Genomic DNA, 23,117 nt, shown 5'->3' with positions numbered 1-23,117 from the left:
AGCATAGCAAGCATCCTGGTAGATAATGCACTACCCAGTAGATGTGTCTTGCATATTCCCTCAGAATTGCAATTCTTCAGTTGTTGATTGAAGACCATAAATGATACCAAGAAATGCAAAAGTTGTGTAATGGTTTGCCAAGTTTGAGCCGAGACTTCCAGACAATAAAGGCCACTGTATAAACCACTGAGCACCTCCCCTGTGAATGTGAGGGTTTTGGCATTAATGCTATTGCAAGAGTCCATGAAGAGCAGTTGCTGTGCTCTCTGAGATTTCCCCACTCACTGAATTGCAGAACCAGGTAAGTTTTGAAATGTCAATATTGCACAGCTGTAAATGACTCCTGAAAAATGTCATTTCTCTCTGATCGTCTTCAATGCCATTCATTTGAAAGCTTTCAGGATCTGCTTAAAAAGAACTCTTTCCACTTACCTCAATGGTAAAGCCATTGCTGTCATGATGCACTTTATTTTTCAGTAATTCATACAATAGCAGTCTCAAAATTTGCTTCAGTACTTGGGTAGCTCATTGTGTTATCAAAAATGCTTTGTTGGAGAGATTTTTCCAAGCAGCCTGCTGCTAGTTTTATATTTGATTTATTTCTATACTTTAGAGTTCCATCTCTGCTTAGATGTTGTGATAATAAAAATGCCAAGCAAAGAATTTTAAATTTATGTGATTTAATGTGGATTTCTGTTCTTACATTTCAGAGAAATAAATCTACCTCCTGAAATGTAAACATTTAGTTACTTATAATCTATACAAGTTTATTTGATGTATTTTGCAAAAGTGTTGGAGATTTTGCTGCTTTATATTTATTCTTTTTTTTTAATAGGTGTTGTGTTTTCATGCCTATTTTGAAGAAGAAGTGCCTGACAAAAATCAAGAGCTTTACAGAATCAGACACTGTAAAATATTCTTCTACCCTGAAGATGATACAATTCAAGTGACTGAACCCCATGTGCTAAATAGTGGCATAGATCAAGGTATGTATTTTTAATAGCAATCTTTTTTTTTTCCTTTATATTTTTCTTCAGTACAGTCCTGGGCCATTCCAAAGGATACATAATGTGAGTTCTTATAGCTGAAATGGGATGTAACTGCACAACTATAATTGTCTTTTCTTGTTACAGATCATGATGTGAGCATTTTTATTGTCTTAGTTTCTCATCAGCAGGCTTTGTAAGGCTGAATCCCCTCCCATACTCAAACATACAATTTTTTCTCTAATACAGTTGTTTGAAATCATAGGATGGTAGGTCTTTGTCAGTGTTGTGTCACTTCTGTGGAAGCAATTTGTGTTCTGGGTCTCCATTCCCGAGTCTGGCTCCTCCCATCTTGGCACTGACAGTGAGTTCTGTAGCAGCAGCTCTGTAATTGTTCATTAGCTACAACAGTGTCTCTGCTATTGTTGAAGAAGAGCATCTTTTGTGCCTCTGACTCTCGGTTCTTTTGTGATTAAAGTGTCCCTGGCACAGTAATTTTTCCTGGATGCCTCTAAGCTAAGAAGCTGCCTTGCCTCAGTGTGTCACATCACTGCACTTGGACCAGCCTGAGGACTTTTGGAGGAGGGTTCTTACTGAGCTGATTTACTGGGTTATTAATGGACTTGGTTTACGTTAAGAAAATGTGACCTAGCGGTCAACATCCTGTTGCAGAAGGGGAACACAGCTGCTGCTTCTTGGTGTTTCTGGGTCACTGCCAAAATGAAAAGTTTTCAAGGGATATAATCCAAAGAAGCAGGATGTCTTGGGATGACTGCGCCTCCCAGTCCCCAAAGATATTTTGTACATTCTGGTGGATCTTAGCACATCGATTTTCAAAAATAAGTTAACCATTTCACTGCCCCATTCTTTTCCCAGATCAGCACATGCTACCAATTCATCAATCTGCAGAGCAAGATCAGTCTCGTCACCAGTGACAGGACCCGAGGGAATGGCCTGAAGCTGAGTCAGGGGAGGTTTAGGTTGGATATCAGGAAAAGGTTCTTCACTCAGAGGGTAGTTGAGCACTGGAACAGGCTCCCTAGGGAAGTGGTCACAGCATCAAACCTGACAGAGTTCAAGAAGCTTTTGGACAACATTCTGAGGCACATGGTGTGATTCTTGGGGTGTCCCGTGCAGGGCCAGGAGTTGGACTCGATGATCCTGATGGGTCTCCTCCAACTCAGCATATTCTGTGATTCTGTGATATTTAAAGGTGTCATGTGCATCATCACTGTTAAACCTGGGATAAAATTGCCTGTGAATCTCTTCTTAAGCCAATGCTTCAGGCTCTGCTTTCCCTGTGTGGAGTAGTTCTTGCCAGAATTCTTGTAGGCTTGTCAGCAGGGACTGATTTTGAATTCAGAGGAACCTCATCCTACTCCTTCCTGGACAAGTACTTTTCCAAGACGTGAAGAAAAGCATGTTGGAGCTCTTTCCTTGGGAAGTTACAGTTACTTATCCCTTCCCTGCACCTGAATGTATGAAGTGGGAGACATCATTGGATTTAGGTTTTCCTTGACTTGTGTGTCACAGGAGTGGGAGTGGCTGTTTCTGGATTTTGTGGTTTGGAATGAATGTCCATTGACAAAGGAAGCAGAGTTAACCTGAGAGGCAGAGGTGACAGCTTTGAGAGGGAAGGTGGAAGCCAAATTCATTAGAGCAGGATAAAGCAAACCCAAAGGTGATTCCTTTGAATGAGTAATTTTCATTGTCTTTGTGGTGTGGGTTGTGCAGGCTCCCTCTTCAGCCCTGATGTTCCTGAAGTCTAGTCCTGTTCCTGCAGTGACAGGAAGGCTACAATTTCCCCCTCTTTTCGTGGTTGTATCTTGTGTTAATTGTTGTTGGAGTCACCTTTGGTACTGGATCTAAAATTAACTGAATGGTATTAGAGAGGAACAACAATTCTCTCAGTCTTCCATGCAAGGATGTTTTGAAGGCCTCTACGACTTTGTCAGAGTACTTTATGTGGGATAAATATACATACACAACATATTTAACTGATGGATTAAAAAGAAATGTTCCAAGATCTCCAAAGTACACTTAATATATTTATTGCTGGTACTTGGGCTGGTAAAGGAAGCTCTGTGTATTGACTGTGTTTAGAAAGGAAAAGATACTGTAGATTGAAAGGCCCAAGGACTATTTGGGGTGTGTTCAGGATTCACAGGTGATTAATGGATCTGGGGCCTATACTTTATCATAATCATCTGCATAAATATTCTTATTATCCTAAAGATTAATATGATGTAGAGTGAAAAAGGTGGTGGTGATGCTTATCAGAGGATTCTCCACTCACATGCACTTGGGCATTGACTTCATGCTCCATAACTGAAGACTAATGACAAAGTTGTTTGTTAAAGGCACTAAATATTTGTTGTTGAATATATGCAAAAGCAGTGTTTCTTAAAAAAAAAAATCCCAAATCACTAACTGTTAATCTTATTGCATTTCGATCCAAAATTGTCCTATTTCCTCTTTTATTATAATTATCTATGTCTCTATTTCTCTCTTTCTCTCTCTCTCTCTCTCTCTCTCTCTCTCTCTCTCTCTCTCTATCTTATATTATTCAAATTCCTTATCCTGACTGGGACTCTGTAAGCCCAAGAACAAGAGATGTAGCTGCCTGCATTGTGAAGCTGGTAAACTGAAGCACAAAGGAATGAAAATCTTACCCACGATCATGCAGAAAAGGTTGTAACAGGATGAGGAACTGAACTGAGCTGAAGTTCAGGATCTTAACCATAATGCACATCTGCTGAAATACAACTTTGGGGTTAATTAAAATTCCAGAGATTTGTAGAGAGTTCAGCTGTAGGAGAACTCGAGTTATTGAAAGGCAAACAGCACTGAACAAAAGAGCACAGGTGTGGGGATGTGGGTGAAAAAAGAAGTGTGGGGACATCAGGAGCAGGATAGGCTCAGTCTACGTGAACAGTTGGAGAGTTGCTGTGGAAGGAAAGAGGTTGTGTAAAGGAGGAACAGCAAAAAACAGTGATGGATAAAGTGCCATTGAACTGTTGAAGGCAGAAGGTGATGGTGACCTTAACTTGGATGTTTGCCCTGGCAGGAAAGATGTTAAAGGCAGCTGAAATGGCTGTTCTCAGGAGCCTTTTTGGAGAGGAGATAGGCAGGGGTGGGGTAGATCAAAGGTAGATCTTGGCTTGGCTGGTTAATGCCTTGAGGCCAGGGGATTACCAGTCCTTGTGCCTTAACCCACAAATGAGAGTTTGATGGTCTGAGTGGGTGTCCCTGGGCATGGTGGAGGTGGAGAAATGCAGTAATTTCCCACTGCACTCTTGTTCTAGTTGTGGCTGTGCAGAAAGAAACTTAGAGAGGCTTACACACTGCAGCAAGGTCTGGTGAAGGAATAGCTGTCAAAAAAAGTTAGAAGAATTTCTAAATTCCATTATGAATTCACAAAACTAAAACAAATTTGCTTCAGAGAAAGGAAGCGCCAAAAGACGTGCCTTTACCATTGATCAAAATCTCAGAGTGACAAAATAAATGATCTGTGAGAATTGTATTTCAGTGACTTTAAAAACTGCTTTGTGAAATTGGCTGCTGTACTTGGACGTGAATTTGGACATATAAGGTTGCTACTAAATAACTGAAATTTAAACTTCATTTAGTTTTGGAAACTGGAAAATTTTAGAAACATTAGGAGAAATCTATACAAACAGATAAAGGAATGCAGAGGCTGACTTGAACTTGAGAAACCAGAATCAAAGGAAAAAACAGCAGGGCAAACACACTGCACAGGACCCAAGTAAAGATAAGGGAGTACAGAGTGAAGAGAAGGACAGTAAACTCAACCACATAACGAACTCCAAATGCTTCTTCCACAGCCAGAAGGATAATTATTCTTTCAATATAAAAAGGAATTCTCCCATAGAGAGCCAGGCTGGATATGGCAGTGCAAGTGTTTTGTACGTCTCATTCCCAGTGAACAGGACTGTGGCTGGCTGATACTGTCTTATCAAAAGGTCATTTATGCTCCCATGGGGTTTGACTGTAGCTTCCAGTGCACTCCAGACCCTGCAAGCCAGAGCAGAGAGGAGCAGCTGGCTGGTTTCCCCAAGGTCAGCCAGCTGAGGAGGGGAGAGGAGCTGCCTGCTGGCCGGGTTCCCAAGGCCGGCTGGATGGAGAGGAAAAGTGCAAGCAGGAAAACAAAGTTACAATCAGCTCCTCCAGTATAACCAATTATCTTAGAGTTTAAGCCTCCCCCCAGGCCTTGAAATAATTGTGATTTTGCCATACTTGATGGTGGCCAGATCATGACCTTGCTGTGTTCTGAGACGGATGAATAAGTGAATGTAAGAAGTCTCCTTGTTTATTGGGGTGAACTCTTTGTGTTGCAGGGATGGTAGTGGGGGCTGCTCCTCCTTTCTGTACAAACTCCAGGTGTTAGTCATTCTACTCCTCCCTCTAATGCACTCTTGAGTTGTGCAAAAAGAGAGAGGAAACTCTGGATACCACTTAATTTCTTCTGCAGAGCAGGGGAACAGCAGAGACCAAATAATTTGCTGCCCAGCTTCACTGTCAGAAGGCCTTCACTACTAGGGAGGTCTCCTTAAGCAGCTGCTGTGGTTGCCAAATAATCAGAAGCCCCAAGAGACAAGAAGATATGCTACAAATTATGGTGTGGGAGCTCAATGCCATCAGCAACTCCCTTTCCAAGAGCACAGTAAAGGAAAGCATTATTAAATTTCAAATTCAACAATATAAAATGTATCCTGCACGTGTGTATATCAGGCACAGTGATACCTAATGAAGGTGAAGGATTGCTACAGATATTATCTCTGCAAGACATTTTCCATTTGGAAAGAAATTCTTATCCTTCAGAATAAAATGGGCTTGTGTATTTTACCCTGAAATGAAAAACTAGCTGAAGGCTTATTCACCAAATCTCAGGTGAGTATACCCTCAGAAAACCCCTTATATTAGAAAATTATCAACTATTACATTTTCACTACAGTTATCATTCAACAGGATTTGCATGTTCTGACTTAGCACATTATCTATTGATTTTTGTAGGAGTGAGCCAAGGATTGGCCAAAATTAGGTGACATATTCTAAAGTTTGTGGTTTTGTTAATGCTAATGCAATGGAGTTTTGCATCATGTCAAAATGTGCTAATGACCACCTTTTCTGACATTTTAGTGAGGGTGCATCTTAAATAGGTGTATAGTAGGTTCAAGCAGATAGAGGACAAAATTTGTTCTACAGTCAAAGGTCAGTAACCAGGATGTTGGATTTGGTACATGTGAAACATCAGGATGCTGAATGGGTCCTAAATAATTATTTTAATGGGAACAAAAACTAAATCTGCTTTGTTGCTTTATTCCCCTGAAAAATTAAGGACTTGTTTTCATTGTAGGAATTAAAATTTAGCAAACAACTCTGATAATGGTAATAGTGAAAGGTATTTCATACAAATTAGTCTACAGGGAAATAAAGTGAACGATAAAAAATTTCCGTGGACTAACTTAAGAATAAAGCCCTTCAAACACCAAACAAGGCACACACTGATACCTTTCTCACTCCTGCTCTGCCTTTTTTTATCACCTCTCTCCCCAAGCCCCCCTTCACCCTCACCTACCTCCAAAACAAAACAACAGTGCTGGAAAAGCATCAAACAGGACTCAGTGGGAAACTGTACCAGATACACATCTAAAGGGCTCTGGAAAGAAATACAACTCTGTAGTGAGTGATAATGAGATGGACCTTTCAGCTAATTGTGTCTAATAATCTATTGTTGTAGTAGTAGGTTGGTATTGGAACTATTTTTAGTTTTGTAATTTTTCACATGCTTACTGTATTTAAGTTGCAACACCTTTTAGAATTCCTGTAATTTCAAAGTTGTGGGGAATCTATGTGGCAAGTAATTATTATAATATTATAGGTTGGTGGTTCCTGTCTGGTCTTAGCCAGTGGGTGGGCACATTGTAAAGGTGGTGTTAAGAGAGGTGTCTGGGTTGAGAAGCACAACAAAGAGCCTGAGGTTGAACACTGGGCCATCTTTTTATTCTCTGTAGGGTATTTTCACAGAAGTATATTGAGGCATTGATGTGGTAAAACTTCGACTGTTGTCCTTTTTGTTCTGTCGTAATGTTAAAAATAAGAATTTAGTCCCAGCTATGCCGAATTCCTGTTCTTTGGGAACCTGGAATAAATCATAGCTGGTCATACCTGCAGCTGCATACCTGTCTTTAATGTATGTCTTACAAATTAGTTTAACCTACTAAGGCTATAGCTTCTAAGTTGATTCTAAAGTACTTGTAATTTATTTGTAAAATAGTTGTAGTATCACAAAATTCTCGAAGTTGAAAGGGATATCTTAAGATTGTTTAGTCCACCCCCCTACTCCGAGCAGAATCAGCTAGAGCCAGATGCCCAGGGCCATGTCCTGTTGGGTTTCAAGAATGGAGACTTTGAAACCTTTTTCGGCAGCTTGTTCTGGTATTTGATCATCCTCACTGTAAAAAAGTGGGTTTGTGGGTTCAGATGGAATTCTGTGTCTTTTAATTGGCTTTCATCCTGTCAATGGGCACCATGGAGAAGAGCCTGGCTCCATCTTCTTCCTTCCCTCCCATCAGGTATTTAAAAATATTGATAAGTGGTCCACCCCTTGAGTCATCTCTGTTCCAGACTGAACAGACCCAGTTGTCTCAACCTTTGCTCACATGAGAGATGTTCCAATCTCTTACTCATCAACAGTGAATAGTTTTGAAGCATTACCCAATTCCTCAGTGTATTTGAGAGTTTTCAGCTGATAAATAGCCAATAGCAGTTTCCTTCTCTTTTAATGTGTTAAATGTGACCAAATTCAATGCTCTCAGTATAACAGTCCTTTCATTTACAGACTATGAATAAGAAAATTCAAGTGTGTACTCTAAGCAAAATTAGAATATCCCGCTTTTCTCTCCTCTCCCTTCCCTGCCTTTCCTTTTCTTTTGCGTCGTGTTCCTGTTAGACTGTGGTTTGTGAGTTCTGGCTTTGTATTTTTGAGACGGATTCTTTGCTGCAGACCAGTAATCAGCCCAACTTAGCCCTGTTGTCTCCACTTCCCATGTGCTCCTTGGGGAAACTCAGTTGAATGTTCTTCACACTTTTTCCTTGCTAGGGCAGTTTTTTCTCTAACCTTAGCTCTGTGTGGCTCTCCTCATCTTGCAGAGTGTACAGGAGTGTACAGACAAGTCTTGTCCCTCCCAGACACCCCCACCACATGTTTTATGCACAACTTTTTATGTGGTTTTTTTTAAAGAAAAATTAACCAGACTAACAAATACTGGAGACTGCTCTTGCTTTTCTGAAAAAGTGAAGAAGACATTTCTTTTCATAATGAGGAAAAATACTTCTAAAATTACCAACCTGTTAAGTTTGCATCAACAAATAGAAATTTACTTCAGTGGTTCCCTACTTGTCTCAGAAGGTGGCAATTTTCTGTATTAACTTCAGTCAAATACTGGAACTTGAGGTTCCAGAAGACAATCAGTGTATTGTTGTTAATAAAAGGATCCTCTTACCTAATAATTGTTTTGCTAAATGAAGGATAATTTTGTTTGTCCCTCATGGCTTTATCTGTTTAGGTCCTATCAGCATAGAAAATTAGCAAGTCTGGGGAGGGATCCTTAGAGCAAATAATATTTACTGTCTGAATTTATCCTAATTGTTTCACAGGAACTATTCTCCGACGGCATCGAATTCCACTTCCACCTCCTCATGAAGATCAGTTCTATACTATATTTCATTTCAATATCAACATAGAAGTAAACTTTTATTCCAGAATATTTAAGATTGTAGATTGTGACCTGTATACAAAAAATTTCCTGAAGAAGATGGGAGTGAGAGTAAATCCTCCCGGAACTCGTCCGCATGATCCATACATCACACAGCGACGACAGGTCAGATGAGCCAGTAGTAGTGAAAACTTGATATTATTAATATGCATTATATAAATTCTTTCTTTAAAAACATATAGGAAGTAGTTATTTCAAAATAATAAATTCCAAGACAAAACTTGCTTTTAAAAATTCTGGTATATGGTTCATTGTACTGTATAATTAAATATAACCAGTTTTCTCCTGATGTGTTCACACAACTTTTGAAACAGAACAAAATTAATAGGGAAAAATAAAATAAATCTTTCAGTATTGAACAGAAAAGAAGAAAAAAAGTGTACCTATTCCATGTTCTACTTACAGATTTGCTTGAGCTAATTTAATGATAATAAACACTTTTAAAATGTTTAAAGAAAGACATAATTGGAATTGTGGTTCAAGCACACCCATGGCTTCCTGCAGACTCCTTTGTTCTATTCATATGTCATCTTTCATCTCTACCCCACACGTTTTTAACAGCTCTTTGCATGTTTAGAGCAAATTCTTCTACCATACAGAACCCAAAGCCCTGCAGTTTTAAGACTTGTGAGGTTTTACTTGAAGGTAGTTCCCTCTTTTATAAGTACATGGGAACACATACACACACATACACACCTCCTCCAAAAATCGCACTCAGAGCTCCTACATACTATGTGGATTCCCCTTTGCAGGATTTGGGGTCCCTTTTTTTCCCTGTGAATAGTAGTGGGAGTGATGTTTTCTGCAGGTAATAGTGACAGTTTCTTTCAGTTCTGTTTTTCTTGATTAATATGAGTGCAGATGGCACTTGACCTGACTCTGTTAGGACAGTTGGCCCATGATATGCACCCTGTTGTGACAGATCCAGCCTGGCCCTCTGAAAACAGCAAATACTCCTGTGTCTGTTGCATTCAGCTTAATGCTCATATTGAGGAAACTGCTGCAGGTCTCAGCAGCAAAAATATAAGGTAACTATGGGGCTGAGATGTGTAGGACAATTTCCATGTCTCTGAGGCTCTCTCAGACCAACATGTTGGTTTATCTTCATTCATGCTGCCAGCCTTTTTGCAGCATTTGTAATACATCTCCTGGTTGTGGTGACTCAAACTGGCCATGGGTTACTTTTCTCTTGCTCAGGCATTGGGTAACAGCTGTGAATATTATTGTATTGTCAGACTGTGTCAACATTATATATGGTACTGCATAACCTGCTTAGATTTATTTTTTTTTAAGCAGCAAGCAAACCAGTCAAGTATTGTGCATATTTGTGCCTAAAAAGAATGGAGAGGGGAATAAGATTTGAGAAATATGAGCATCAGAAGACAAAAAGTTACTAAAATCTGTGTCTTCATGTTCTCAGTTGTTGAGGAATTACAGAAAAGTTATCTAGTGAATTCTGCTGCCTTATGCTCTCACTTTCCTGTACCTAATCTGTGGAAGGTAAATTTTTTTTGATTGCCCTGGACTGCTTTGAGTAAAGTTAAGTTGGTTTGCACCAAACACCTGGTAGGTGACCAGAAAACAAATGTATGAAGGAAAGTAAGGAATGTGATGGGGTAGAAAATGACACCAATGAAAAGTGTAGCAAACCACTTATATTCATATTGCACAGAATCACAGAATCATTTCGGTTGGAAAAGACCTCTAAGATCAGCTAGTCCAACCTTTGAACAATCACCACCTTGTCAACTAGACCAGAGCACTAAGTACCACCTCCAGTAGTTTCTTGAACATCTCCAGGGGTGGGGACTCCACCACCTCCCTGGGCAGCCCCTTCCAATGCCAGACAACCCTTTCTGTGAAGAAATTCCTTCCATATTTTTGGAGATGGTATCCCATAGATGATGATGTTATCTGGGTCTGTGGCTGTGTTTGGTTGCTCATTGCATCTTCAAGGTTCAGGAAGGAGCAAAAAGAACAATAAAAAGGTAAATAACTGAATTGTAGCATATGTGGCTGAATGGAAAGAGTGCTGCAGATCAGCAGGGATATCGAGAGGCAAAACTTGGTTCTGCTCTCCTTATTTTAAGATTTGATGCTCTGAAAGAATGGACTTTCTCCCTCTCAGATTTTTAAGGCCAGAAGATGTATTAGTGGATAAATAGAAATTTAGACAATGATATAAATTGCCACAGTCAACAGTTCTTTCTGTGATTCTGTGATTCATTCTATGATTCAATGGTTCAAGCAGTTCAGCTTACATTGTCCCATCAGTGTCTGTCACCATTCTTCTTTGGAAGCAATTTTGTAGAATTTTTTTAGATTAGAAGGGTTGTATTGCCCCTTTTAATGCCTTTTGGACAGGATGGATTTTGACTTAGGAAAAACACCATGTTCGGGTCACCATTTATATATGCGAACCAGCAGTATATAAATGCAGTCCTTGAGTTGGTTCATCATCCTGGGATCCAGTTTCATGCAGTGATGCTGGTTTTGCAGCAACCTTGACTGTAGGTAGCACCTTGTCATAGGTCACATCAGCTGGAATGTAACTTTTTTGGGGGACTTGCTGTTCCCTTTCAGACCAATGGATGCGTATTGAGAGGAGAACATACACACCCAGTACCTGCCAGCTGTAGAACACGAATCAAAAATTAAATAAACCATGTTTTAAAGTTAAAAGACAAAAAATACCAAAGGGAAAAGAAAGAATCAATTCTTTATACCACATTATCTATGAGAAATAATTTTTAAGGAAGTAAATCAGGAAGGGTGATGCTCTTTGGAGTTGTAGTCATCTGATTACCATGGGCAATTTGTTGAAAATCTGAGATGTACTATAAATAATTTGACAATTCTCTGATCTGAAGGACCTTATTGCAAGAAAAACAAGGATTAAAACCAATCCAGAACTGTTTTCATATATTTTCAGAGGGCACAGCGATCCTGTAAATACTTCTTTGGTAATGGCATAAACAATGTTTCATGTACTGTAATTGTGTGGTGTCATTTGAAAACCCTAAACCCCTGTTTTAAGGTTGGACAGTACCAGTGCTCCTGTTTTTAAGAGCAAATAATTAAAAATATGTTTCTCTTAATTTCTCCTTTCTCAGAGGATTCTGGAGAGTACGAATCCAGTGCGCCCTTACGAGCGCTTTGACACTTTGAAACAATTTCTGGAGTACGATGGACAAGTTTTAGGTTTTACCTGTGCCTGGAATGACCCAGAATGTCTGCATTATGGCCCACGAGAACTTGTTCTTCGTTATTATTTGGCTGATGATACAATTGATATAAGAGAAGTTTTACCAGTAAACTCAGGCCGGGATGTAGTTCCATATTTCCTCAAAAGAGATAAGCTTCCAAAGGTGAGGAATGAAAATTTCAACGTCATTCAAGTTCTTCCACTAGTTAAGAAATATTGAACGCCTTGTTTTGAAAATCCTGTACTAGAATTGCACTGATATATAGAAAGTGTTTGCAGAGTATTAATCTTAATTGCATGATTTAGGTTTTGCACATGTATTCATGTAGTAACTTTGTAAGTGATGGAAAAACGGCTCAAGGCTTGTCATGTTTAAACTAAGACAGAGATGACCCATGATTTTCTTTTTCCTATATTAGTGTATTAAGCTAAATCTATTAATAAAGCTCTGCAGTAATGCAAGTCCAGAAAAAATAATTAATATTGATAAGCTCATGTGAAACTAAGGGGAATTCAGTTTTGATCCATGAATTATATTTGCAACCTTTGGAAAAGTCAGTTTTAGTATTCCATAGCAATACTACTTTGTAGGAAATGTAGTGTGATTTCTTAAAATTGAATTTCTAGATTTAGGACCTTAAGCAAAGCTAGTTAAAATCAATAGGAATCCATCAATAAGCTTTGTGGGCATTAATCAGTTGCTTATATGAGAAAGACTCCTCTCAGAGAAATCTTCAAAGGGATTGAGTCTTCTGTAACCTGTTATGATTATAAAATTAATGAGCTGGACACGCTTCTGCGTCACTTCAGACAGATCCTGATGACAGAATAACATCAGCCAACAGATGGAGTAAAATACTGGGAGTCTTTTCCTCCTTTCCTTCTAGCACTGATAATCTATTTGTGATGCCAGAGATGTACATGAGATTTTACAGTAAAAACCTAACAGCAAAATATTACACTTTTCTCACCCTTGTGCATCCTGTGTTCTGAGATGCTGATTTGTCAGTGGCTCTATGTTATCAGACCCCTTCTACCATTGAAGTGCACGTTGCAATTTTAAGGGCTGGCTTCTTCCTCTGGAAACTTTGAGAAGGGCACCAGAGGAGATCAGTCAAAAGTTGGGGTGTCAGGGAAGGTGGTAAGACAAAATAACTCGTTTTGATTCCCCTGAACCAGCAGTTAATTCATAATTAAAAAATTGTAACATATTAAGTTTGATATTACTGGGATAAATTACTATTGTAATTTTGAAACTCACAACAGAAACAAATATACTAACAATTTTGCCAAAAGAATCAAGCTGACTTGAAGATCCTGTGTGTGTGCAGTGGTTCAGACCAACCCTGAATGGTTCTTTGCATGTTTTTATAATTATTACCAATCAAAAAAATAATCTTTAGAGCAGATGTTGACAATGATGTGGTGCTTCAGGTGTGTTGACCTTTGCTTTCTGTTTGCTTTCAAGAAAAAAAAAGAGACTTTACCCTTGGATGCACAGTAAGATTCTGGAATAGGTACTGGCTTTTGACATACACACTGGCTTTTAGGTTTGGTGGTGTAATCTTACCTTAGAATTTACTAAAAATTCTCCCAGGAAAATACTACAATAACAGTCAGTCTGTAACAAACCTGCTAATTCTAAGGTACCAGAGTTCTCTTTCTTCACTCTTAACTGTATTTCTGAAGAGCTGGTCCCTTCTCTTGCAGGATGGTCCCACTGAGATGTTACAGCCAGGCACAATCACCAATTACACTCTTCTCAATGTGTTGGGAAAGCCAGAAAGAAACAAAGGCTACTACTACATTCGTGACACTCTGCAGGTCAGATATTATTGAATGCCTCCAGCTGTTGAATATCTTCATAGTAGTTTTTGTAATTTCTGTGATTATTATCCTCTGCAACAAAGACAATTGTGCTGCCACTGGAGAGTAGCTCAAAATGAAAACTACTCAGGTTTACTGTATGTAAATCCCTCGTTTGTAAGAGTGAAGTAGCTTAACATGGGGTGAAATATACTTGCAAATGGACTTTGCAGGTTATGTGTTAAATCACACTCACTAAATGACCTGGGTTTTAAGGAAGGTTATGGGATTCTGGGATTTATGGAGCTGCTGTATGAATGTTCCCTCTTTTATTAGACAGGAGCGGTGCGTCAGGAATTTTACAAAGACTGTGACTTGAAAATAGGGGCAGTAATTAATGTTTGGGGAAGGAAGATGGTAATCTGTGATTGTGATGAGTTCACTAAAGAATATTACAGGAAAAAGTACGGAACTGGTAAGTAGTGATAATTATCCTTTCCTTATGAGCATTTTTATACTCCTGAGTTTGACAGAGCTGTCTTCAAATTTTATTACTGACAAAACATGCTCATTAAAACCTTTTGCAATAACAATCTGTTGTAGGCCATTTGCAGCAAAGCAGTAATTTTGCAGGTGATCCAGAAGAGTTTTCTTATATGTTACTCCATTGAAAACTAACACATAATGCACATGTTCTTTTCCTAACTGCCTCTGTCTTAAAAGGACAGCGACAAAATAGTCATATGGATAGACTGCCATTTCTTCTTCTCTCCTTCCCCCTCCCATTCTCATAGCTGTGTTTGCAGTCAGAAAATAATAAAGAGCATGTAGTGAGCGGGTAAGTAGAATGAGCTCAATTATTCCCTGTCTTACTATGTTTCATTTTATATGGATGTCAAAATCCTCACATAATAAGATTTTCTGACATGACAGTACTAGTCTATCACATTATTGGTTTTTACAATGCAGTTTTGTGTATTCTGGACCATTACAGTATGTATCCTGTGAAGTTTCAGCGTTAAATTCTGGAAACATTTAGCAACTATGTCCATAATGGAAAAGCATTTTAGAAATGAATAGCGGTTTTCATTTATCTGTCTTTGAATGTCCTCAGTCAGACTTGCTAATGGTTCCATCATGGACATCTTCCTGCAAAAATGACTTCGTTATTTTCTGGCAGTTTATTCATTCAATAAATGTAACTGTTCAGAGATGGTTGGAAGAATTCTATGGCCTTTCTCTGATATTGTGAAACAAAATATCTGAGCAGGCTATTTCTTTTACCTTAACTTGTGATCGGATAGAGTGCAAGTGTGTGGATCAGAGCCTGTCTGCTGTATTGGGAGAATTAAATGATATAGCACTGCTATTCAAATACTAAATTTTTTAATTGGCAAAACATGTCTCATTAGGATTTTTTTAATAATACCTTTGCATGTTTGTACCAAAATAAACCTGTTCTTGCACTAGCCAGTGTGCGAGGAAGCCGTGTTCAATAACCACAATATTATCTCTAAGAATCTATAATAATAGGAGTCTTAACTCCAGAGATGCAAAACAGGGGCTTCTTCCCTGAGAAGCAATATCCTCTATCTGAGCAAAATATCGTGGAACAGTGAGTGGGGATTTCTTACTCAGGGCAGGCAATAACTGAAATGCAGCTGACCATCCTGCACCAAATATGCAGTGCAACCAAGTGTTAAACAAATGCAAAGTCCCTTCCCCTCCTCTAATGCTGGCTCAGTAATTACTGGTGATGTCTCTGGATGTTAACCAGAAGTAGAATCAGGGAAGGTTTTAGCTTAGAAGCAGGTTTTGAGAGAGAATGAGTGAGTGTTCACCTTTCACTCTTGGTGAGTTACGCATTTTGTTTGTGTCTGGTGGACGTGCAAGGTGCTCTCAGTGGGCTCAGTCCCACAAAGTGCTCGACATTCCGCCCCGATCCAATTAAACCCTGAAACGTACTTAATTGCAGTTCGAGTCCAGGGAGACCATTTACTTGAGTAAGCAAGCGGATAAATTAGTTCTTACATCAAGGCACAGTACTCAGCACCTCATGGCATCAATCCAGATGTTTTGTTATTGTGTTTTCACATTACTCCCCTTCAATTCATACCCTTCTGCCAAAGCCATTAAAGAGACCAACGTTTATTTTTGAGTCTGCAGTTTCAGCATAAGTTGCTTGCCCATGGAATTTGCCCTTTAGGAGAATTAAGAGTAGTTTAGATTTTCTCTTGAAGGTCATGATTATGATATCCTATATATCTTCAGTGTGAACTTCTTACCTTAGTTGTGAAACAGACATTCAATAAAAACAGGTCTCAACTGTTTGTTATACATGTTATGTATAGAGCCCATCATGGTAACAATGCCATCCCTCCATGTTCCTGCCACCTCTTATATTGTCCAAGTCTGGTGGCATTTCTCTCATCTATTCTTGGCTGTAATGCTCAGAGGTGTCTGTCCTCTTCCTCTGAAAGTAGAATTTCTTGCCTGTTTTAATATATTTGTGAAAAGCAGAGTTTTTCCATGGATAAACATAGCTAATGCCCTTCAATAGCAAGTTAATGACATCACTGTAACTTAGAAGTGCTATGAATGCAAGAGAAAATGCATTAATGAGTGATATTACCTGTCCAGACTTGCTAGTGCAGCCTCAGAGGAGGAAAAAAATGTTCTATAGCCATGTAGGTGTTGTGGTCACCCTGCTGAAATGGGAAAGAGACTGATGTGCAGTGGGAGGAGGTTGATACTTGTCCTTCTCACTTCTTAGCACAGAGTTGAGTATAAAGTATTCCTTCTTAAATAACAGATTACTCCTGAAGGAACAAAACCAGTAAAATCTGGTTTCCTACTGATTTTTCTTCGCTGTGCCGGCACCTCCCAAGCCTTTGTGTTCTGCCTTTCCACGGCACCCTGCAATCCCTCTTCTGTCCCAGCTCTCCTCGCCCTCCCACCCCCTCATTTCTCAGGCTCCTCTCTGACCCGCTGCCTGGGCAGAGCAGTGTGTGGGGTGATGGGCTGGACAGTCCATGTGTGCTGTTGGCCAGGCAGCTGCTGCTGGATAACAGCTGACTCCTTGCTTTCCCCTCAGCGGGGGCATTCAAGCCTGCTGCCAGTTTTCACTAGGCTCGTCAGAGGTCAGTGTCTCTGCTGTCCAACCCCTCCACTACACGTGGTGGAGAGCAGCAGCTTCTAAATTTTCTTGTGCACCTTTGGATGCCTTTTATCCCTCAGGTAACTGTAATAGTCGTGAAGTAAGACTCTGTAAATGGAGATTTACTTTGAATCAGGATAAACACTGTCATGTTTCAGCTGCCTGGAGTTCTGTGAGCAGTAAATTTTCTTTAATCCTGCACATAAAAGTTGTGAAGATGGTTTTATTGCCTTCTTATTTTACTTCTTACCTCAGTTGTGAAACAGACTTTCAATAAAAACAGGTTTCAACTGTTTATTATACATGTCCTCATATGTAGAGAGAGCAGCATGGTAGCAATGCCATCAATCCATGTTATCACCACCTCTTATATTGTCCAAGTCTAGTGGGATTTCTCTCTCCTCTTCTTGGCTCAGAGGTGTCTACTGTTCCTCTGAAAGGAGAATTTCTTGCCTGCTTGCTATATACTGATATTCAATATGGCTATCACTCTAATCCAAAGTATGTAGCACTTGACTCTTCCTTGAAATATGGTCTTATCTAGCACATGAGGGTTTTCCTACAGTTCTTTGATGAGGGCAGAAGGTAATCTTGCAATGTATACCAAAATCTTACAGTGTATATTGAAACTGAAAGCTGACAAGCTCATTTGAGCTGGTTTAATGCTGCCTCTCCAGCAACAAATTCTTCTTGAGGAGTTTAGTTTTTCTTACTAAGAAGGCTTTGCTATCTGCAAATTGCTTATATGCTAAAGATGTGGCTGAAGTTGTTTTGTTTTTTGCAGCTCCCAGTGCTTGTTCAAATCTCACTCGGGTTTTGATGTCGTGAGAAAGCTACAAGTATGCAGTACATGTTTGATATATGAGGTGAAATAAACCCCTACTTACTGCAGTAACAAAGAGTGAAACTGTCCATGGGAAAAATACCTGTGCTGTTCTTTCTGGAAGTAGAAATTTGTAATTCTGGACTTTCAATTTACTCTCTCTCTACCCGCTGTAAATTCACACTGAAAATGTTGCAAGCTGGAAGAAGAGCATTGATTCCTTTTCCAGACTGGACAGAGGTAATTTTCTTAAGCTGTAGTGATCACCTTTGAGAGGAGTGCATTTTATGTGTAAGTACCTGTCTCATTCTGCTCTAATCCTGTGTGGCAGAGCAAAGATAAAATGAGTTTTGAGCTCAGGTAGCTGGCTGTTCACAAGTTGCAGAAATGGGGTTTTGTCTGGTTTTGTGAACTGTATTTCTCCCTGGCACTTTTTTTCTGAATTTGCTCACTCACAGGAGAGAATCTGAATACATAATCCTCTAAAATCCTGGAAAATATAGGTGGCACAAGGCTGGATGTTTGCACTGTTCTCCTTAGTGAATCTAGAAAGGTGGGGATTGGTCTCTTCTCCCAGGTAACAAGCAACAGGGCAAGATGAAACGACCTCAAGTTGCACCAGGGGAGTTTACACTGGACATTAGGAAAAACTTCTTGACTGAAAGGTTTGTCAAGCACTGGAACAGGCTGCCCAGGGGAGTGATGGAGTCACCATCTCTGAAGTGTTCAATAAACACGTGGCACTTAGGGACATGGTTTTGTGATGGACCTTAACAGTTGGACTAGATGATCTCAGAGGTCTATTCCAAAGTAATGATTCTATGAATGAAGCCAAGTCATTTTACTTCATGTAAAGGGATGGGATGGGAACCAAAGGGCTGAACTTCTCTTTGGACTTCATGTCCTGCACGCTTTCATTGCGAGGGATTTAACATAGCCTTCGGGGGGCAACACACTATTCCTCCTAATTTGTAGTTTCCTTCTAGTTTATAAATCTAATTTTCATCCACATGTGCTAAAGTACATAAATAGGGTAATGCTTTAGCGTTCCTTAATGAATGCCTTATGCCTGTGTGGATGTGCAGACACTGACACGGGCACGGAAACACGGGAGCTTCTTGTCCTCTGCGTCCGGGGTGCACCGAGCACTTCTGGGAGGACCTGCGGCAACCGAGCGAAGAGAAGGGGCTCGTGTCTGGTAAAATACGCTGTTACATGTTGCGTAATTAAAAAATTAACGCTCGCGTTGATCAGCGGCACCAAGGCCCTGGTCACGCCGCCGTCCTGCCGCGCTGCCACTGGATGGCGCTGCGGGAGCGCGGGAGCCGCCGCCGGCCGCCCTTCCCGGTGCCGCTTTTCCCGGCGATGGAAGGGGAATCCTGCGGGGAATCCCGCGTGGTACGCGTGTTCAGTACCTATGGACATCGGGGTTTGCTTTCTTCCTGCATGTATGCCGATTTAGAGGCTGCTTGTTTGTGGTATCAAGAATTGCCTGTAATCTGTGACGTGCTGTGGCGCTGTGAAAAGGTGGTGTTTTGGTGACAAGCAGTATGTAAGAAATAGGGAGTCTCACAAAGTTTAATAGGAATCTCATGGGATTAATAAGATTTAATAAGATCAAGTGCAAGGTGCTGCACCTGTGTTGGAGCAACCCCCAGTATCAACCCAGGCTGTGGGATGAGCAGGTGGAGAGAAGGCGAGAAGGACTTGGGGATGCTGGTGGATGAGAGGCTGGACATGACCCAGCCATGTGCACTTGCAGCTCAAAATTCAGCCATGTCCTGGCCTGCATCAAAAGCCCATGCCAGCAGGTCAAGGAGAGTGAGTCTGCCCCTCTGCTCTGCTCAGGTGGACCCCACCTGGAATGCTGCATCCAGCTCTGGGGTCCCAGCATAGGAAAGACATCATCCTGTTGGAGCGAGTCCAGAAGAGGCCACCAATATGATCAGAGGAATGGAGCACCTCTCCTGTGAGGAAAGGCTGAGAAAATTGGGTTTGTTCAGCCTGGAAAAGAGAAGTCTTCAGGATGAACTAATTGAGGCCTTTCGGTACCTGAAAGGAGCCTACAAGAAAGACGGAGAGAGACCATTTCCAATGGCATGTAATGACAGGACAAGGGGTAATGACTTCAAACTGAAAGAGAATAGATTTAGGTTAGTTATTAGGAGGAAGTTCTTTGCTATGCAGGGGGTGAGGCACTGGAGCAGGTTGCCCAAAGAAGGTGTGGATGCCCCATCCCTGGAAGTGTTTAAGGCCACACTGAATGGGGCTCTAAGCAACCTGATCTAGTGGAAGGTGGCCCTGAACTAAATGATCTTTAAGGTTCCTTCCAACCCAAACCATTCTGTGATTCTATGATTCTATGATTTTGGTGCATGTCTACACCTTTCATGGTGAAGATGACTTTAAACATTTCTGAATGGACTTTTTTTTGCACATGGGCTTGTGTTTTTATGGAGAAAAATCCTGGTGTGATTCTGCAGAACCCCTTTTTGACTGATTTAGGTGAAAGTATCAGCTTTTTGAGTCAGACCATGTTCTTCTAAGAGGCAAAGGCCAATGGAGATCTTGTATTTTCAAGTTAAAGAAAAACTCTGACATCTGAACACTTGCTTTATTTTTCAACTCACACTGCTGCAAGTCAGATCTTAAGTGTTGTGCTTTGATCTTCTAATATAACCATGTTTAAAACATTTTAATCACAAACCAGTGTTCCAAGTGACAGTGATTTTGTCATCCTCCTCTATTTGCACTAAAACCCATGTTACAAGTTTAAGTTATTCATCTCTCCTCTGTTCTGGATAGAAAAGTTAAGTTTTAAAGAAGAAAAGCCTTTATTTCGTGGGATCTGCTTTTATGCACTGGTCACTTAAATCACTCTTTGCCTCCTGGGCTGTGGTTTATGATCTATCTTCTTCCAGTTTGGCTCATGTGTTTGTCTTTCACTTACAAGCCCAGCCAGCTCTCCCTCTCCAGCCCACCCTGGTGTGAGGTGATGCTGTTCCACATGGGCAGTTCCGTGCCAGTTGGCTCTGACCCTCTTATTTATTGCACCTGTGCTGGTGCAGAAAGGGCTCTACGGGTTGTGGGGGGCAGCAGGCTGGGCTTGAGGCCACAGCAGAGAGGGCCAGCTGGAACCTGGGCTGCCCAGAGATCGAGGAAAGTGCTTATTCCTGTCTGCTCCGTGCTCATGAGACCTAATCAAGGTACTGTGTCCCATTTTGGGTCTGCCATGCCAGGAAAGACAGAGACCAGCCAGGGTGAGTTCAGGGCAGGCCCCAGGACAGTCAGGGCTGAGGAACACTTGGGGAGCAGGGTTTTCTCAGCCCAGGAAGGGCCCTGAGTGGCCATTTGTGCCTGCCCATGTGGAGGTGCTGAGAACAGGCAGCCTGGCCCTTCTCAGGGGTACATGGCAGGAGGCACCAGACAACAGGAGTAAGTGGAAACAAGAGTGTCAGAGCTGGATATCAGGAAAAACTTTATTCACTGGGGCAGGCTGTGCAGGCTCTGCCCTGGGAGGTTTTGAGCCCCAGCCGGGCACAACCCTGGGTAGCCTGGTCTGACCTGGGGCTGACCCTGTGCTGACCACACTAGAGACCTCCCAATATGAATGACCCTGTGTTCCCATGGCTGAGGTCTTCATTTTCCTCAGGTCTGCCCATTTACTTTTTCCCATATACAAGTTACTTTTTTTCCATTTTTCATTAACCTCATTTAAGCAGCAGACTGTGTTGCTGTTCAGTTTTATGTGAACCCCACTGGAAGCTGGGAGCTGTCCTGCCATGGAGGGGCAGTGCCGGGGTGCAACAAGGGGCCAAATGGTACAGTGAGATTTTCACCAACAGAGGAATAAGGAGGGTCAGGAAAGCAGTGCTTTTAGGAGCAACTTCTGTGGGAATTGAGTGCAGGTCCCTGACCAGACATGCCTCTGCTGAGTCAGGAGAGCTCCTGCTGTGTATCTGGGATTGTCATTGATCACTGCAGGGAAAGATTTGAGTCTGGGAAAATGAGGAAAAACAAAGCTTCCAAAACTCTGGATATAATGAGATGTGGACTGAAGTCATTTGCTTCAATGTACCAAAGACTTCTTATATATGTATGCTTTAAATAATGAATAAAATTTCATTTATTCATGTATTTATTTTCCTCTGGCTGAAAGCACAGGGCAGGAAACTCATAAGCCAATTATTTACTTAATCATGTTGTCTCAAAGGATAAAACTGAAAAGTTAATTTAGAATTTTTAATTTACTATTTTATCCCATTTTGAAACTATATTTGTCTTTCTTTTTGCCTGTGTATCTTAATGATATTTTTCAAACATTTTAAGATTATAGATGAAATCCTGAAACACTTGAAGAAACAATAATTTTGCTGTCAGCTCGATGGAGTCTTTTTCTGCCCTGTAACAGTAGGAGGGATCCTGGTTTGACTTTGATCAGTGCTCTGTTACACAAATAGGCTAATAAGTATTTACATTGGAAGTTTAAATGCTTAGTAGAATGGCTTCATCACATCAGTAATAAATAAGTCTTGCTGTCTTTGTTGTAGTGGATTTCACCCCAGTTCAGTTTAAGGCTCCACCACCTCCAGAACCAGAAAAACCTGTTCCCCCTTATAATGGATTCGGTTCCGAAGAGGATTCTCTGAACTCCTGTAGGAAGCTGCTTCCCCAGGCTCCCCAAAAAGATTACAGGCAATTCCTGGTGAAAGACAGGTATTTTGTGTGAAAAATAATTTCAACTTTTTTAATTGTATATTTTTGTGAAGGAGACAAATGTTATGTAGGGATGTAATTTTTTTTCAGCAAAATATGCAACTCATCAGGCCTTTATGGGACAGGTGCATGAGGACTGGGTTAGTGGTGTGGTACTTCAATTTTCTGCAAACTCTGCAAAATTTCTCTTTTGAGAAGGCAAATATTCTGACCTTCTCATCCCCTACCTTCTTTCCTCTGCTGTCTTCAGTGGGAGTTTGATGTAAGTCTTAGTCCAGGTATTAGTCAGGAATTTTCTGTGATCCAGCAGTCCAACACAGATTTGCTGTTGTGTTTGATTTTCTGAGACTTACTTTTTTTGGCTGCTGAATTTAGCACTTTAATGCTGTAACCCTTTACTTTTCATTATGAAATGGTTTGTCAGGCAACAGTTGTTGAAACCTAACAAAAAGAGCAAAGTCTTGTGCTAGAGATTCACCTGTAGAACCCCTGTAAAAGAGGAAAGCTGTTAGAAAAAGGCTTGGGAATATATTCATACAGGCACTGCAAATTATTTAAAACCCAGTCACTTAACAAATATCCAACTGGTAAGATCATCTGGTGGACCTGAATTTGTGGAGATAAT

General features: G+C 40.6%; 1 protein-coding gene across 1 annotated transcript in view; it reads left to right on the top strand.

Annotated features, from left to right (window-relative positions):
• EFHC2 (EF-hand domain containing 2) overlaps positions 1-23,117 on the top strand; it is a 60,566-nt gene that overhangs the window by 13,504 nt on the left and 23,945 nt on the right. The window contains exons 3-8 of the mRNA XM_027689139.1: positions 836-986; positions 8,667-8,890; positions 11,899-12,153; positions 13,701-13,814; positions 14,133-14,271; positions 22,327-22,492. Of these exons, the coding sequence (XP_027544940.1) occupies positions 836-986; positions 8,667-8,890; positions 11,899-12,153; positions 13,701-13,814; positions 14,133-14,271; positions 22,327-22,492 (1,049 nt within the window). The remainder of the gene's footprint in view (positions 1-835; positions 987-8,666; positions 8,891-11,898; positions 12,154-13,700; positions 13,815-14,132; positions 14,272-22,326; positions 22,493-23,117) is intronic.

Source organism: Neopelma chrysocephalum, unplaced genomic scaffold, assembly GCF_003984885.1.
Source record: "Neopelma chrysocephalum unplaced genomic scaffold, ASM398488v2 Primary Assembly neopelma1_76, whole genome shotgun sequence".
Classification (NCBI taxonomy): domain Eukaryota; kingdom Metazoa; phylum Chordata; class Aves; order Passeriformes; family Pipridae; genus Neopelma; species Neopelma chrysocephalum.
The sequence above is the reverse complement of the archived record's forward strand: the minus strand, read 5'-3'. Positions and strand labels throughout refer to the sequence as shown.